This window comes from Gorilla gorilla, chromosome 16, assembly GCF_029281585.2.
Source record: "Gorilla gorilla gorilla isolate KB3781 chromosome 16, NHGRI_mGorGor1-v2.1_pri, whole genome shotgun sequence".
Taxonomy (NCBI): Eukaryota; Metazoa; Chordata; class Mammalia; order Primates; family Hominidae; genus Gorilla; species Gorilla gorilla.
In genome coordinates, this window is record NC_073240.2 from 49,815,353 (window position 1) to 49,832,648 (window position 17,296).

Consider the following 17,296-nt stretch of genomic DNA (forward strand, 5'->3'; position numbering starts at 1 on the left):
TAAATTCCAAATTCCCTCAATCCAGTATTTTTCTTTCTCCATAGGGATTAGCACAGCAGCAATCAAACTGCAATTCAACAAATATTTATAATAAAGAAATTAATTAAAATTGTTAATAGTGGCTGACTTGCAAATGTTTCAGCTCAAGAAAAGATCTCTCACAATGCAATGAGATCGATTACACATTACTGGTCTCACTGATATTCCTCGCCATGCATATGCCTACTACTACTACCTGCTTTGTCTACTACAGTCACCTAAAGTTGCCCATCAAAAAGGACAAATAAGGATGCACGATGTAGTTCAAAGTACTTGTGTGCTGGTTTGCCTAAGTGCCTCTAAATGAAACTGCTGGTTTCTCAGAGACAAATCACCACCATAAAAATTTAAAAACAGAATATATTTGCAGAAGAAATGCATTCTGGCTAGACCTCCATCTGATCACAACAGAAGGGACAGTTGGTGGGCCAAACTGAAATCTTCCACTGGTGTTCATACATGAGGATTTTATTTACAATCCAGTCTCAATTCTACTACTTAATTTCAGGTATTGAAAGACTGCATTTTCTTTTCTCATGCTCCAATATTGTTTTATACCTAAACTCTGATGAGAAAGACATATGGCTTCTACTTTATATTCACTGTATATCCCACAGCTATACTATCAAAACACTTCAAAAGCAAAAAGCGCATACCTTTTGACTGGATTTTTTCACAGTTTGGAGAAATTATAACACACTTGATCTTGTTTAACTTCATATGTTTGGTAACTTCTCTTAGACCCATAACGAGTCGTCTCCTTGCTTTTGCTCTTACAGGATCTTTTTGGTAGATGCGTTCCTGGAAACTGACAAGCTCTTGGAGAAGAAGAGTCACACATTCATCAATCTCTTTACAAAGAACCTGATTACAATACCTGTAAAAAAAAAAAAAACCAAAATGGGTAACTCCATCCTAATTTTTTTCCCTATAGTTATAAAACTGCATTAAGAAAATATCTCTAAGAGAAAATATATACAGTAAGAAGTTTTCATGAAAAGTCTCTTAAAGAAGTGTTTTAAACTTCTTAAATCCTTCAGTCATTTACAAAAACAGAAGAGTGATACAGATATTCCTTGTTTCTGCATTTCAAATAGATTTTTTTAAGTATTCAACAAATGCTTGCTTTTATTATGATACTGGTTTTATTTATCACTTTATCCCCATCACCTGGAAAAAGGCACATACTAAACACTCAAAAATATCTGATAAATTAACAAGTATATTTGTTGTCTTCCATGTTGTATTTTTTTTTTTTTTTAATTATCCTTTGAGTTCTGGGATACAGGGGCAGAACATGCAGGTTTGTTACATAGGTATACACGTGTCATGGTGGTTTGCTGCACCCATCAACCTGTCATCTACATTAGGTATTTCTCCTAATGCTATCCTTCCCCTAGCCCCCCACCCCCTGACAGGCCCCGGTGTGTGATGTTCCCCTCCCTGTGTCCATGTGTTCTAATTGTTCAACTCCCACTTATGCGTGAAAACATGCAGTTTGGTTTTCTGTTCCTGTGTTAGTTTGCTGAGAATCATGGTTTCCAGCTTCATCCATGTCCCTGCAAAGAACATGAACTCATCCTTTTTTATGGCTATATAGTATTCCATGGTGTGTATGTGCCACATTTTCTTTATCCAGTCTATCATTGATGAGCATTTGGGTTGGTTCCAAGTCTTTGCTATTGTGAATAGTGCTGCAATAAACATATGTGTGCATGTCTCTTTATAGCAGCATGCTTTAGAATCCTTTGGGTATATACCCAGTAATGGGACTGCTGGGTCAAATGGTTCTGATTCTAGATCCTTGAGGAATCGACACACTGTCTTTCACAATGGTTGAACTAATTTACACTCACACCAAAAGTGTAAAAGCATTCCTATTTCTCCGCATCCTCTCCAGCGTCTCTTGTTTCCTGACTTTTTAATGATTGCTATTCTAACTGGCATGAGATGGTATCTCATTGTGGTTTTGATTTGCATTTCTCTAATGACCAGTGATGATGAGTTTTTCATACGTTTCTTGACCGCATAAACATCTTCTTTTGAGAAGTGTCTGTTCATATCCTTCGCCCACTTTTTGATGGGGTTGTTTTTTCTTATAAATTTGTTTAAGTTCTTTGTAGATTCTGGATATTACCCCTTGGTCAGATGGATAGATTGCAAAAACTTTCTCCCATCGTATAGGTTGCCTATTCACTCTGATGATAGTTTCTTTTGCTGTGCAGAAGCTCTTTAGTTTAACTAGATCCCATCTGTCAATTTTGGCTTTTGTTGCCATTGCTTTTGGTGTTTTAGTCATGAACTCTTTGCTCCATGCCTATGTCCTGAATGGTATTGCCTAGGTTTTCTTCCAGGGTTTTTATGGTTTTAGGTTTTATGTTTTAAGCCATTAATTCATCTTGAGTTAATTTTTGTATAAGGTGTAAGAAAGGGGCCCCATTTCAGTTTTCTACATATGGCTAGTCAGTTTTCCCAACACCATTTATTAAATAAGGAATCCTTTCCCCATTGCTTGTTTTTGTCAGATTTGTCAAAGATCAGATGGTTGTAGATGTGTGGAGTTATTTCTGAGGCCTCTGGTCTGTTCCATCGGTCTATGTATCCGTTTTGGTACCAGTACCATGCTGTTTTGGTTACTGTAGCCTTGTAAAGTTTGAAGTCAGGTAGTGTAATGCCTCCAGCTTTGTTCTTTTTGCTTAGGATTGTCTTGGCTATATGGGCTCTTTTTTGGTTCCATATGAAGTTTAAAGTAGTTTTTTCTAATTCTGTGAAGAAAGTCCATGGTAGCTTGATGGGGATAGCACTGAATCTATAAATTACTTTGGGCAGTATGGCGATTTTCACAATATTGATTCTTCCTATCCGTGAGCATGGAATGTTTTTCCATTTGTTTGTGTCCTCTCTTATTTCCTTGAGCAGTGGTTTGTAATTCTCCTTGAAGAGTTCCTTCACATCCCTTGTAAGTTGGATTCCTAGGTATTTTATTCTCTTTGTGGCAATTGTGAATGGGAGTTCGCTCATTATTTGGCTGTCTATTATTGGTGTGTAGGAATGCTTCTGATTTTTGCACATTGATTTTGTAGTCTGAGACTTTGCTGAAGTAAGTTGCTCATCAGCTTAAGGAGATTTGGGGATGAGACAATGGGGTTTTCAAAATATACAATCATGTCATCTGCAAACAGAGACAATTTGACTTCCTCTCTTTCTATGTGAATACGCTTTATTTCTTTCTCTTGCCTGACTGCCCTGGCCAGAACTTCCAACACTATGTTGAATAGGAGCAGTGAGAGAGGGCATCCTTGTCTTGTGCTGGTTTTCAAAGTGAATGCTTCCAGCTTTTGCCCATTCAGTATGATATTGGCTGTGGGTTTGTCATAAATAGCTCTTATTATTTTGAGATACATTCCATCAATACCTAGTTTATTGAGAGTTTTTAGCACAAAGCGCTGTTGAATTTTATCGAGGGCCTCTTCTGCATCTACTGAGATAATCATGTGAGTTTTATCATTGGATCTGTTTACGTGATGGATTACGTTTACTGATTTCCATATGGTAAACCAGCCTTGCATCGAAGAGATGAAGCCGACTTGATCGTGGTCGATAAGCTTTTTGATGTGCTGCTAGATTCGGTTTGCCAGTATTTTATTGAGGATTTCCGCATCGATGTTCATCAGGGATACTGGCCTGAAATTTTCTTTTTTTGTTGTGTCTCTGCCAGGTTTTGGTATCAGGATGATGCTGGCCTCATAAAATGAGTTAGGTAGGAGTCCCTCTTTTTCTATTGTTTGGAATAGTTTCAGAAGAAATGGTACCAGCTCCTCTTTGTAACTCTGGCAGAATTCGGCTGTGAATGTGTCTGGTTCTAGGCTTTTTTTGGTTGGTAGGCTATTAGTTACTGCCTCAATTTTAGAACTTGTTATTGCTCTATTCAGGGATTCAACTTCTTTCTGGTTTAGTCTTGGGAGGGTGTATGTGTCCAGGAATTTATCCATTTCTTCTAGATTTTCTTGTTTATTTGTATAGAGCTGTTTATAGTATTCTCTGATGGCAGTTTGTATTTCTGTGGGATCAGTTGTGATCTCCCCTTTATCATTTTTTTATTGTGTCTATTTGATTCTTCTCTCTTTTCTATTAGTCTGGCTAGCGGTCTATTTTGTTAATCTTTTCAAAAAACCAGCTCCTAGATTCATTGATTGTTTGAAGGGTTTTTTGTGTCTCTATCTCCTTCAGTTCTGCTCTGATCTTAGTTATTTCTTGTCTTCTGCTAGCTTTTGAATGTGTTTGCTCTTGCTTCTCTAGTTCTTTTAATTGTGATGTAAGGGTGTTGATTTTAGATCTTTCCCACTTTCTCCTGTGGGCATTTAGTGCTATAAATTTCCCTCTAAACACTGCTTTAGCTGTGTCCCAGAGATTCTAGTACGTTGTGTCTTTGTTCTCATTGGTTTCAAAGAACTTATTTATCTCCGCCTTAATTTCGTTATTTACCCAGTAGTCATTCAGGAACAGGTTGTTCAGTTTCCATGTAGTTGTGCAGTTTTGAATGAGTTTCTTAATCCTGAGTTCTAATTTGATTGCACTTGTTTTGAGAGACTGTTTGTTATAATTTCCATTCTTCTGCATTTGCTGAGGAGTGTTTTACGTCCAATTATGTGGTCAATTTTAGAATAAGTGCAATGTGGTGCTGAGAAGAATGTATATTCTGTGATTTGGGGTGGAGAGTTCTGTAGATGTCTAACAGGTCTGCTTCATCCAGAGCTGAGTTCAAGTCCTGAATATCCTTATTAATTTTCTGTCTCGTTGATGTCTAATATTGACAGTGGGGTGTTAAAGTCTCCCACTATTGGCTGGGCGCAGTGGCTCACGCCTGTAATCCCAGCACTTTGTGAGACTAAGGCAGGTGGATCACCTGAGGTCAGAACTTTGAGACCAGCCTGGCCAACATGGCGAAACCCTGTCTCTACTAAAAATACAAAAATTAGCCAGGCATGGTGGCACAGGCCTGTAGTCCCACCTACTCAGGAGGCTGAAGCAAGAGAATCACTTGAACTCAGGAGGTGGAGGTTGCAATAAGCTGAGATCGCGCCACTGCACTCCAGCCTGGGTGACAGACCCAGACTCCATCTCAAAAAAAAAGTCTCCCACTATTGCTGTGTAGGAGTCTAAGTCTCTCTGTAGGTCTCGAAGGACTTGCTTTATGAATCTGGGTGCTCTTATATTGGGTGCATATACATTTGGGATAGTTACCTCATCTTGATGCATTGATCCCTTTAGCATTATGTAATGCCCTTCTTTGTCTCTCTTGATCTTTGTTGGTTTAAAGTCTGTTTTATCAGAGACTAGAATTGCAACCCCTGCTTTTTTTTTTTTTCTTTTTCTTTTTTGCTTTCCATTTGCTTGGTAAATATTCCTCCATCCTTTTATTTTGAGCCTATGTGTGTCTTTGCATGTGAGATGGGTCTCCTGAATACAGGACACCAATGGGTCTTGACTCTTTATCCAATTTGACAGTCTGTGTCTTTTAATTGGGGCATTTAGCCCATTCACATTTACAGTTAATATTGTTATGTGTGAATCTGATCCTGTCATTATGATGCTAGCTGGTTATTTTGCCCCTCAGTTGATGCAGTTTCTTCATAGTGTTGATGGTCTTTACAATTTGGTATGTTTTTGCAGTGGCTGGTACCGGTTTTTCCTTTCCATATTTAGTGCTTCCTTCAGGAGCTCTTGTAAGGCAGGCATGGTGGTGACAAAATCTCTCAGCATTTACTTGTCTGTATAGGATTTTATTTCTCCTTTGTTTATGAAGCTTAGTTTGGCTGAATTTGAGATTCTGGATTGAAAATTCTTTTAAGAATGTTGAATATTGGCCCCACTCTCTTCTGGCTTGTAGGGTTTCTGCAGAGAGACCCGCTGTTAGACTGATGGCCTTACCTTTCTGGGTAACCCGACCTTTCTCTCTGGCTGCCTTTAACATTTTTTCCTTCATTTCAACCTTGGTGAATCTGATGCTTTGTCTCTTGGGTTTGTTCTTCTCAAGGAGTATCTTTGTGGTGTTCTCTGTATTACCTGCATTTGAATGTTGGCCTGTCCTGCTAGGTTGGGGAAGTTCTCCTGGATAATATCCTGAAGAGTGTTTTCCAACTTGGTTCCATTCTCCTCGTCACTTTCAGGTACACCAATCTAACGTAGCTTTGGTCTTTTCATATAGACTCATATTTCTTGGAGGCTTTGTTCATTCCTTTTCATTATTTTTTCTCTAACCTTGTCTTCACGATTTATTTCACTAATTTGATCTTCAATCACTGATATCTTTTCTTCCGCTTGATCAATTCAGCTATTGATACTTGTGTATGCTTCACGAAATTCTTGTGCTGTTTTTCAGCTCCATCAGGTAATTTATTATGTTCTTCTTTAAACTGGTTATTCTAGTTAGCAATTCCTCTAACCTTTTTTCAAGGTTCTTAGCTTCCCTGCTTTGAATTAGAACATACTTCTTTAGCTCGGAGGAGTTTGTTAACATTGAATTAGAACATACTCCTTTAGCTCGGAGGAGTTTGTTATTACCCATCTTCTGAAGCCTACTTCCGTCAATTTGTCAAACTCATTCTCCGTCCACTTTTGTTCCCTTGCTGGCGAGGAGTTGTGATCCTTTGGAGGAGAAGAGGCATTCTGGTTTTTGGAATTTTCAGCCTTTTTGCGCTGGTTTTTCCTCATCTTCATGGATTTATCTACCTTTGGTCTTTGATACTGGTGACCTTCGGTGGGGTTTTTGTGTGGACATCCTTTTTGTTGATGTTGATGCTATTCCTTTCTGTTTGCTAGTTTTCCTTCTAACAGTCAGGTCCCTCTGCTGCAGGTCTGCTGGAGTTTGCTGGAGGTCCACTCCAGACCCTTTTTGCCTGGGTATCACTAGCGGAGGCTACAGAACAGCAGATTCCTGCCTGTTCCTTCCTCTGGAGCTTCATCCCAGAGGGGTACCCACCAAATGCCAGTGGAGCTGTCCTGTATGAGGAGTCTGTCAACCCCTGCTGGGAGGTATCTCCTATTCAGGAGGCACAGGGGTCAGGGACCCACTTGAAGAGGCAGTCTGTCCCTTAGCAGAGCTTGAGCGCTGTGCTGGGAGATCCACTGCTCCTTTCAGAGCCAGCAGACAGGAACATTTAACTCTGCTGAAGCTGCGTCCACAGCTGCCCCTTCCCCAAGATGCTCTGTCCCAGGCAGATGGGAGTTTTATCTGTAAGCCCGTGACCAGGGCTGCTGTCTTTCTTTCAGAGATGCCCTGCCCAGAGAGGAGGAATCTAAAGAGGCAGTCTGGCTACAGCAGCTTTGCCGAGCTCGATTCAGATAGATTTTATGTAAAGGATAAGTTAACCTAAGGTAAAGACTATCAGAATTACTAATTATTAAATTCCTAAGGATATAAACCAAATGACAACCTGCTATTAGATAAAAACAAACATAATGATTTTGGTAAAGAGTTACTAAAGATGCTTCTAGTAGGAAATATATACAATTTCTAACTGAATGTCCTATTACCAACAATTCCTCCTCTGGGCTTGGATAGATTTCTGGGCACTGGCTTTCTCAGTCATAAAAGTAAGGAACTAGGTAAAATGGCCTCAAGAGTGCCTAGAGCTCCGAAAATTTATGGCTATGGAGGATGAACTCAATAATTAAACTGAAGCCAAAACCAAAGAGGTCATGAGGTAAAAATCACATGCCTTTACATCAGACAAAGCAAATGAGTAGGGCTCTCTGAGATTATGTTTGACTATAGTGTGAGAAACAGAAAGTCAGAAGCGTGAGGCCACTACAGTACCTAATTTCTGGGATAAAGAAGTCATCTAAGTATATACTTCTCCTGTATACTCTTTCCATCTTTTCTAGTAATCACCCCTCATGTCTACCATAAGCAGGTACTTAATAGGGAGAATTGGTGTTTCTTATCTATGAATAACCAAGGCAAGCAAATTTCTACTTTTATATTATATAGTGGGAAAATCTGTGCCTGTTCTTCTTTAGTGCAAAAAAGTTTGCAGGGGAATTTTTTGTATTTCTGTGAAAAATAGTTAAATAAGTACAAGAATGACACTACTTCAGAAGAATATATATAAATGCAGAGATTGAGGAACATTTACTGTCAAAGTGTGCCAAATTGAAGAATGCAATCAAAGACTAGAACATCCCAAAATGCAATTTTCTTCATTCTTTTTTTCCCTTTTTCCTTCAAGCTGTTAATTTCATACATATGTAACATTTTATCCCCCAAGTGTTTCATTTGCTCCAGATCTGTGATTTGACATTTAATTAACTTTCCAAAGCTAGGCAGGAAGTATTTGCTCAAAAACAATGGTATAGGGAAAAGGAACAGAATAAACCAATGTAATTTGGACTCACATAGATTATACTTTCACCCTGGGATTCTTTCATATGTCATTTTTAAAGGTAAAATTAATTCATCAACATAAATGTTAAAATCTTAAAATCCTTCACAGCAATAACTGTTAAAGCTATTCACAGATGGGGTATCATATTCTGTGATCCCCCCAGTTATCTCAATTTAAGAACTTAGAAATACTTGCACAAATAGCTTTATGTAATAGGTTCACTTCATATAACAGGGTCTTAGAAACCTATTAATTGGTTAGAGTGATCTTTTGAAGGGCCAATAATATAAACAAAAAAGCAAAAGCATTTGTAGGAGGAAAACTGATAGTACAACATTTAACATATAAGATACTAAGAGTCTAGATTTCTAGAATAGAAATACTATCTGATATAAAGAGAATATACTTACTGTCAGATCACTCTCACGTGAATACTAACAGCTGACAGAAGGCAATGCTTTAAATAATAAACCCAGCTGTTAAACAAAATCCGAAAGGAGTTAAAGATCTCTGGTCTTTTGTCTGCTTGACTCACTGAGTAACAATGACAATACTAAATTCAGAACTACAATCAAGATCCTTAAACTATTCAACCTCAATAATGAGTATAAAACTTACTCTCTAAATCTTTTGCTGTGGATTTTGGTTATTGTTGAAGATGCCATTGGACTGCCTATTCCAGAACTAGCAGGAGAGCCTTGTGACACAGGTGTCATACAGTATGGAGAGTTCTGACTTGCTGGAGAGAGTGAAGTATCACTGGGCATGCTTAGTCCAGTATCTGTGGAGATGTGGAGTGAAGGGAAAAAATTTAGAAACTTCAAATGCTGAAAAGTTCTACGTTGATCAATGCAATTTAGAATGGCCATTGTCTTTTGGGTCATTTCCAAATTTTCCAGAAGCTAATAAGGTGGGCATTTTTCATATCACAAATAAACATGTTCCATACACTACAAAAATTAAATTCTCCTATTGTCTGTTGAAGTATATTCTTAGCCAGGTGAGGTGGTGCATGCCTGTGGTCCCAGCTACTTGAGAGGGTGAGGCAAGAAAATCGCTTGAATCTGGGAGTTTGAGGTCAGCCTGAGAAACGTTGTGAGACTTCCATCTCTTTAAAAAAAAAACATTCCCTCTCTCTTTCTTTTTTTTTATTTTTTTTTATTTTTTATTTTTTGAGACGGAGTCTCGCTCTGTCGCCCAGGCTGGAGTGCAGTGGCGCGATCTCGGCTCACTGCAAGCTCCGCCTCCTGGGTTCACGCCATTCTCCTGCCTCAGCCTCCCGAGTAGCTGGGACTACAGGCGCCCGCCACCACGCCCGGCTAATTTTTAGTATTTTTAGTAGAGACGGGGTTTCACTGTGTTAGCCAGGATGGTCTCGATCTCCTGACCTCGTGATCCACCCGCCTCGGCCTCCCAAAGTGCTGGGATTACAGGCGTGAGCCACTGCGCCCGGCCCCCTCTCTCTTTCAAAAGTTAAGCATAGCCCAGAAGTCTCCACAGGGATGAGGAAGAATATACGTTATCTAAAACATGTATTCCCAGAGAATTTAAATTAAAGAGAAAAAATCTGCACCTCTTAGGCCGGGCATGGTGGCTCATGCCTGTAATCCCAGCACTTTGGGAGGCCAAGGCAGAAGATTACTTGAGGTCCAGGGTTCAAGACCAGTCTAGCCAACATGGTGAAACCCCATCTCTACTAAAAATACAAATAAATTAGCCGGGTGTGGTGGCACATGCCTGTAGTCCCAGCTACTCGGGAGGCTAAGGCAGGAGAATCGCTTGAACCCGGGAGGTGGAGGTTGCAGTGAGCCAAGATCGCACCACTGCACTCCAGCCTGGGCAACAACAGAGACTCTGACTGACACACACACACACACACACCCACACACACACACACACACACACACCTCTTGCCAGATCACATTACTCACTTCTTCATTTCTAGTTTTCCAACTATTTCTTAGAAATCTTTTTTTTTTTTAAACAATCTAAAACTTCCCATTATTGCTGGCAATGACAAATTCTACCTCACCCTCTCCACACCACTCCTGATTCTCCAGGTACCACGCCGGTCTCTCTCTTATTTGGTCTTTGCTTCTGTGTTCAAGAAGCCACATTATTAAATGCCATTTCTTGACTCTACTGTCTCTTTCGTTTAGTTATTGCTTCTTTCCTAAACAGCTAAACTCAGGAAATTAGTTCGCATTTGTATATCTAGTCCATTAATTAGCAAAGTTACACGTGGTGTTTTGGTTTTTTTGTTTGTTTGTTTTTGATACAGGGTCTCACTTTGTCATCCGGGCTGGAGTGCAGTGGCATGATCTCCACTCATTGCAGCCTCAACCTCCTGGGCTCAACCAATCCTCCCACTTCAGTCCCCCAAGTAGCTTGGACTATAAGTATGAGCCACCATGCCCAGCTAATTCTTGTATTTTTTTGTAGAGACAGGGTTTTGCCTTGTTGCCCAGGCTGGTCTCAAACTCCTGAGCTCAAGTGATCTGCCCATCTTGGCTTACCAAAGTGTTAGGATTATAGGCGTGAGCCACTGCGCCCAGCCCACGTGTATCTTCTTACCTTCCTACTGGGCTGTAAGCTCTTCAACAGCAGGACCTGTCTACTATATATCTTTATTACATTCCCCAACGTCCTCCTGCCACTCTAGTTACTGAAATACATGGGGTAAGCATTCAATAAACATTTGCTGAATGAATGGATGGATGATTACACCTAAAAACATGGGGAATCATTAAATTGAGAATAAAACAGAACCCTAAACAAACATGTCCCCAGTGAACAATCCTTAGAAATCAACTCATTTTTCTAAAAACAATGAAACATTGTTGCTTAATCTATGTGTAAACCAGATTTAAATGTGTTGCAAAAAGTTGGGCAATAAAGATATACTAGCAGAAAAATCTTTCTTTTATGGTGGTATAAATATTAGAAGAAATCTGCGGTTTTACTAAGTTACCAACTGGAATCATATGTGTTGCTACTTACTGTATGACACTGAATCTTACTGACCAACTAGATTCTGCTTTGCAATTGCATTGTGACGTATGTATTAATTCCATGAAAGCAAGAAAATCAACAAAAATGACTCAATGAAAAGTAGCCCTAAAAAGAAAGATAGCCAACAGTATTTTGGACGTAAAAGAAAACAAAATGAAAATACTTGTGACAATTCCAGAGATCTCATGCATTCGTGGCATCTTAATTTTGAGAATTCACTACAAATTCAGGATTTAAGCCTCAAAAATGTCATAGGCCTACTATATAATACCTGTCCCCTTCTCTTTAACCATCTCCCTACAAAAGCATCTTTAAAAGAAACCACTCTGAAGAATAAACAGATTTATGTAAAATATGGAGCACGTCTTCCAATCAGGAGCATTAACTAGTGATAGCTTACATATCTATTAAAATATTTCAGACCATTCCATGAGAAGAGGAGAAACGGGGAGCTCCTTACCTTCCTGGGAAACAATCTCCTGTGGCAAATCATCAATAAAATCTAAGTGCATTTCTGTTGGTTCCTCGGATCCCAAAAGATTGTGGTCCACAGTTAAGCGCCCCTTCTTTTCCTCTCTTTCTTTTAAAATAACCTAAAAGTCATTACACTAGTCTTTAATTACTGATTACTCTTCAACTGTGTACAAATGATGACAATATACATTATAACACAGGTATGGTAGTTCACTTAAACATGAACATGAGAAGTTTGGCTAACTGGCAAAAAGGCAAATGTAATTTCAGACACTGTAAGTTGAAGGAAGTACTGCATACAAAATAAAGAAAAGCAATTATGTTATAGAATATACAGCTATCAAACCATATCTGATGCTTTAAATCCTAGGTGGCAAACTAGAGTTTCCAAAAAAAAAAAAGGGTAAATTAAAAAGTTTGGAACCCAGGTCATACAGTTACATTTGATTGACATTCTACAGTTTTCAATTATTTGGAACGAATTATCTCATTTTGACCCTTTTAACAATAGTGAGTTAAATCAAATATGCTCCCCAATTTATAGATGAGAAAGATGAGAGTAAAATGGTTGCCTAAAATGATATGTGTAGCAAGCACTGAAGTTAGTACTGAAATCCAGGGCTTCTGATTCCTGGAGTCTAATGTTTTGGGATACTACATATTTATCTTTTTTTAACCTTATAGAAATAATTCATTTTCCAGGGCCCTGTTCTACACAGAAAGATAGTCATGATACTGATGATATCCTGAGCTTCAAATTAACACATTATCGTCAAGATTCATGTGTATGAATACTTCTCACAACAATCTGTTGGCTAAGACACCACAACCTACTTTTACAAAACAGATTAAAATCCTTATTCATCGTATAAAATAAATATCCCACCAGATTTTGGTTTACCTTTTTAAGTGCTGTGGGTCGTTTTAGTTTTGCAATTTCCTTCTCTTTTCCTTTTTTTGCTTTAGAAGAAGCAATGTCCACAGAATTAAAGGATGTCAAACAGGGCTGACTTTTGGTTAAAGGTTTTCTATTAGTAGAGTCTTTAGTGTGAAAAGAAGCTGCAGTAACCACTAAAAACAAAGAGGAACATTAGTTTCACTATTAGGGCCAATCCCACATACTTTCAAAATTTCCAATAACTACAAAAACAAGAACATCCTCCTCCCATGGAAAAAACGACATCATAACAGTAGGAGCACTATACATGGCTAGGCAGTGTCCCTCAGATACAGCTTTTACCTATCCTTTAGAGACTAAGCCAATGCAATTAACCAATTTAGAAGTCCATTATAGGGGTAAATAATTAGTTCTACTCTCCTGTACAACCCTCAAATATGGCAATTCCTTGCAACTGGTCTTCAGTCAGAACCATTCTACCTTTGAAACTTCACAATACTGCACCCCTTCTTATTCCCACTGAATCTGCTATTTGTCCTTATGTAAGATATCTTAATCACTTCTCTCCTTACTTCAGTTGGTCAGTAAAGAATGATGATTTTACCCACTCAGCTGCACTCAGCTTCATTCAGTAATTATTATTATTTATTTATTTATATATTTATTTTGAGATGGAGTCTACTCTGTCGCCCAAGCTGCAGTGCAGTGGCACGATCTCGGCTCACTGAAACCTCCGCCTCCTGGGTTCAAGCAATTCTCCTGCCTCAGCCTCCCGAGTAGCTGGGATTACAGGCACGTGCCACCACGCCCAGCTAATTTTGGTATTTTTAGTAGAGACAGGGTTTCACCATGTTGGCCAGGATGGTCTCAATCTCTTGACCTTGTGATCCGCCCGCGTTGGCCTCCCAAAGTGCTGGGATTACAGGCGTGAGCCACTACACCCGGCCTGAGTAATTCTTTTATGTCTGGTTGATACCCTCAGTTTCCACTGGCTTTTTCCAATCCTTTACTATACCTAAATCCCCAACCTCAATCCTCTCACTCTAGCAGAGCTTTCCTGCCACTTCACTGAGAAGATGCTATCCAATATAAACTTACAAACCACCTGAAAGGAGGTGGCAGACATCCTTACTCCTGTCCAAGGCTCACCAACTGTCTTTATTCTTAATATCCCATCTCAGTTCCTCTAAGATCTAACTCTATTCCTATACCCTTGCATCTTTCGAGTTCCTCCCTGACCCTTGACTTTTTTCTTGATCCCCTAATAAGATGCTAGAATCTTCTATCTAAAAAAAAGAAAGGGTTTTTTAAAAAGGCACACCAACTAAACCCTTCCCTTGACTGACTTCCCTTCAAGCTAAGGTGCCATCATTCCCCTTTCCTTCCCTACTAAACTTCAAAACAGTTTTTCTCTCATTATCACTTTTCAAATCATTACAATTTGACCTCTGCCCAATCCATTCTCTTGAAACGTACTGTCAAGGTCACACATAATCTTGCAATTGCCAAATACAATTCTCTGACTCTTCACTCTACTCTAATTTTCTTCAGCATTTGGTACCAAGGACTACATCCTTTTCCTCAAAATTCTATCCTTGCCTTCTGTAACATTACACTCCTTTATTTTTCTTATTCTTTCTCAAATCTATGTTTCTTGTTCTTCTTCCTCTTATCCTTTAAATGTGAGCATTCCACAAGGCTTTGTCTGTGAACATCTTTTTCCTAATTTTTCTTTCCCCCAACAATCTGATTTCCACAACTTCAACAATCATCTGTATTTGAAACTCACTGACTTGTAACCTAAGCTATACATACATTCATAACTATATGCTAAATAGGAACCACCAGAATCTCTCATGCTAGCATTTAAAATACAACAGGCAGCATCTGCTCTTCCCAACAAAATTCTTCTATAATCCCTATCTTGTGTAGTAACATTGCAGCCCTTATCACCACCACAGTCATTCAAGACAGAGTCTGGAGTTATCACTGACCTGTTTCCAGATCCATCATTTCCCTATAATTCTTTTTCATCATGATCAGTCTCATCCTTTTCTTGAACATGTGTATATATGGGTGTATATATATTAAAAAGATATTATATATAAAACAATATATAGTTATATAATTCATAGTAATTATATAATCATATTAACATTTAGCAACTGCTAAATGTTTATTTACGTATATTAACAGTATATGTATAAATATATAAACGTATATATTTAGCAGTATATACTGTATATATGTATATAATATAGACATTATATATACTGTATATATGTACACATATAAACATATATATTAACAGTTGCTAAATTAATTGAAGTTGTAACAATAAGCCATCTGAAGTATCACAGGTTAACAATCTTGTCTCCATAATAATATTAAACATTTATTGAGTGATTATAACCCAGATACTCTATAAGCACTTTACATATATCATCTCATCTAATTCTCAAGACAATCCTGAAGTAGGTACTCTCATATTAATGTGAGGAAACCGAAGCACAGGAAGGTTAAGTAACTTGCCAATGAAACACATGGAAGAACAGGATTCAAACAAAGGCAACTTGATTCCAGGGCCCCTGCTTTTAGCTACTAGGGCATACCGCCTCCAGAACACTGCCAACTCTCAGTTTTATTCCCTATTTTCACTCTTAAGTGAGAGATTACTGCCACTCTGCCCATCTCAACATGCAACTCTAAAGCTTTATATACATTCAGTACTATTTGTAATAATAGTTATTACAAATAACTATTGTAATAACAGAGATTGATAGTGGATCGGTAACTAGATAGGTTTAAACATTTTGCACACAGGTTAAAATTATACACTGTAATTTATCTTTCTGTCTAATAAGTAATAGTCCCTTCACATAGGATCAGAAGAAACACAAAATTCAATTTTGCCTCTCAACATTGGTGCTGGTGCTGTACATTGGTACCTTTCCTGTTCCTTTGTTCTATTCCTCACCCTCTAAAAAAAGACTATGAAAAGAAATGAGGGAACACAGAAAAGCTGAGCTCTAAATCTGACAAGGTTTGTTAAAATAGAAATTACTGTTTCAGTAGAAAGCCAGATCATTTTCTCATACACACACACACACAATCTGATCAAAACCCTTGTATGCAACTGAGTTTTAAACTGGATAATTTAAGAGTCAGATTACTTGTGATTTTTTTATTTCAATCTTTGAAAAAGAAAAAAATTTGGGTGAGTCAAAATGCATACCAACTGACATTTATGCAGAGATCTAAAGAACCTGAGGGAAGCAAACTATGCTGATACCTGGGGAAAGAGCACCCCAGGAAAAGGGAATAGCAAGCCCACAGATACTGAGCTAGGATCATGCTGGGTGTGTCTGAGGACTGCTAATGCGGCTAGAGCAGAGTGTGTTAGGAGAGAATGGTGACGAAGGCAAAAAGGTAATAGGGTCAGCTAAAATATGGCTTTAGTTAGGAGTCTGGCTTCATGCCAAGTGAAATGAAGCACTATTAGAGGATTCTGAGCAGTGAAGTGATATAATCCAGCTTACATTTTAAAAAGGTCACTCCTTTTAATGCAGACGAGGGGTTGTGGGGAGGGAAAAGCAAGTAGTAGTAAGGAGGCTACTCAGTCTAGTATGATACAATAATGGGGGCTACTGTGGTGGCAGGAAATCTGGTGAGTAGTTAAGAGTATGGATATGTTTTGCAGGCAGGACAGACAGGATGTGTTAAAGGACTAGGTGTGGAAAGGAGCATGGACAATTTCAAGGCTTGCGGTTTAAGCTGACTTAAAATACACACACACAAACACACATACATATATGTATACACACACACACATATATATACACATACATATATAAAATTTTAAAAATTTCGATTAACAACATCTAACATATATTACCAGAGACAAACAGCAAATTGCTCAGACTAATGATATCACCTGTATATGACAGAGGTCTGGTGTTAGTAATTTGCCGTGCTTTCATTGCTTGCTGTTGTTTTTCCAGAGCAGCTAACATGTCCCCTAAATCTAGCTGCACAGGTGTTTTATTCTTTTTTCCAGCTGCTTTTGATAAAGCTTCCTACAAAATAAATATAAAAAATTAATTTTTTTGTTACAGTATGAAACTGTGGCATTTTAAGATGACTACATTTATCACTCCTATCTATTCCATCAAACCTAGCAAGTAAACTATCACATTTGTTCATAAAAATGAATATGTACCTGTAATTTTTTTTGCTCCATACTTATTTCTGAATATTCTTGAGCTGTGGCAAGGGCTGCTGCTAAAGCTTTCTTCTTCTGACTTTTTGCACGTTTAGGAACTGAGGTGGTAATGGGAATTGGAGTCTGAACTATATTGATTGGTGAGTTTTCAGGTAAATCATCCAACTATGATAACCAGAAAAAACACATTTGTTAGTGATCCCATAAAAGTCAATCATAAGGAAAAAGGATCCAGAATGTGGGATGTTCTGCAGTACAACTGGA

At 38.4% G+C, this 17,296-nt stretch overlaps 1 protein-coding gene across 2 annotated transcripts in view; it reads right to left on the reverse strand.

The window, feature by feature from the left end:
* Nucleotides 1–17,296, reverse strand: part of SECISBP2L (SECIS binding protein 2 like) — a 58,061-nt gene that overhangs the window by 11,426 nt on the left and 29,339 nt on the right. For both annotated transcript variants that reach the window (XM_004056157.5, XM_004056158.5), the window contains 6 exons: nt 17,030–17,197; nt 16,745–16,886; nt 12,814–12,983; nt 11,899–12,031; nt 9,045–9,207; nt 696–916 (listed from right to left, as the gene is read on the reverse strand). In XM_004056157.5, the coding sequence (XP_004056205.1) occupies nt 696–916; nt 9,045–9,207; nt 11,899–12,031; nt 12,814–12,983; nt 16,745–16,886; nt 17,030–17,197 (997 nt within the window). The remainder of the gene's footprint in view (nt 1–695; nt 917–9,044; nt 9,208–11,898; nt 12,032–12,813; nt 12,984–16,744; nt 16,887–17,029; nt 17,198–17,296) is intronic.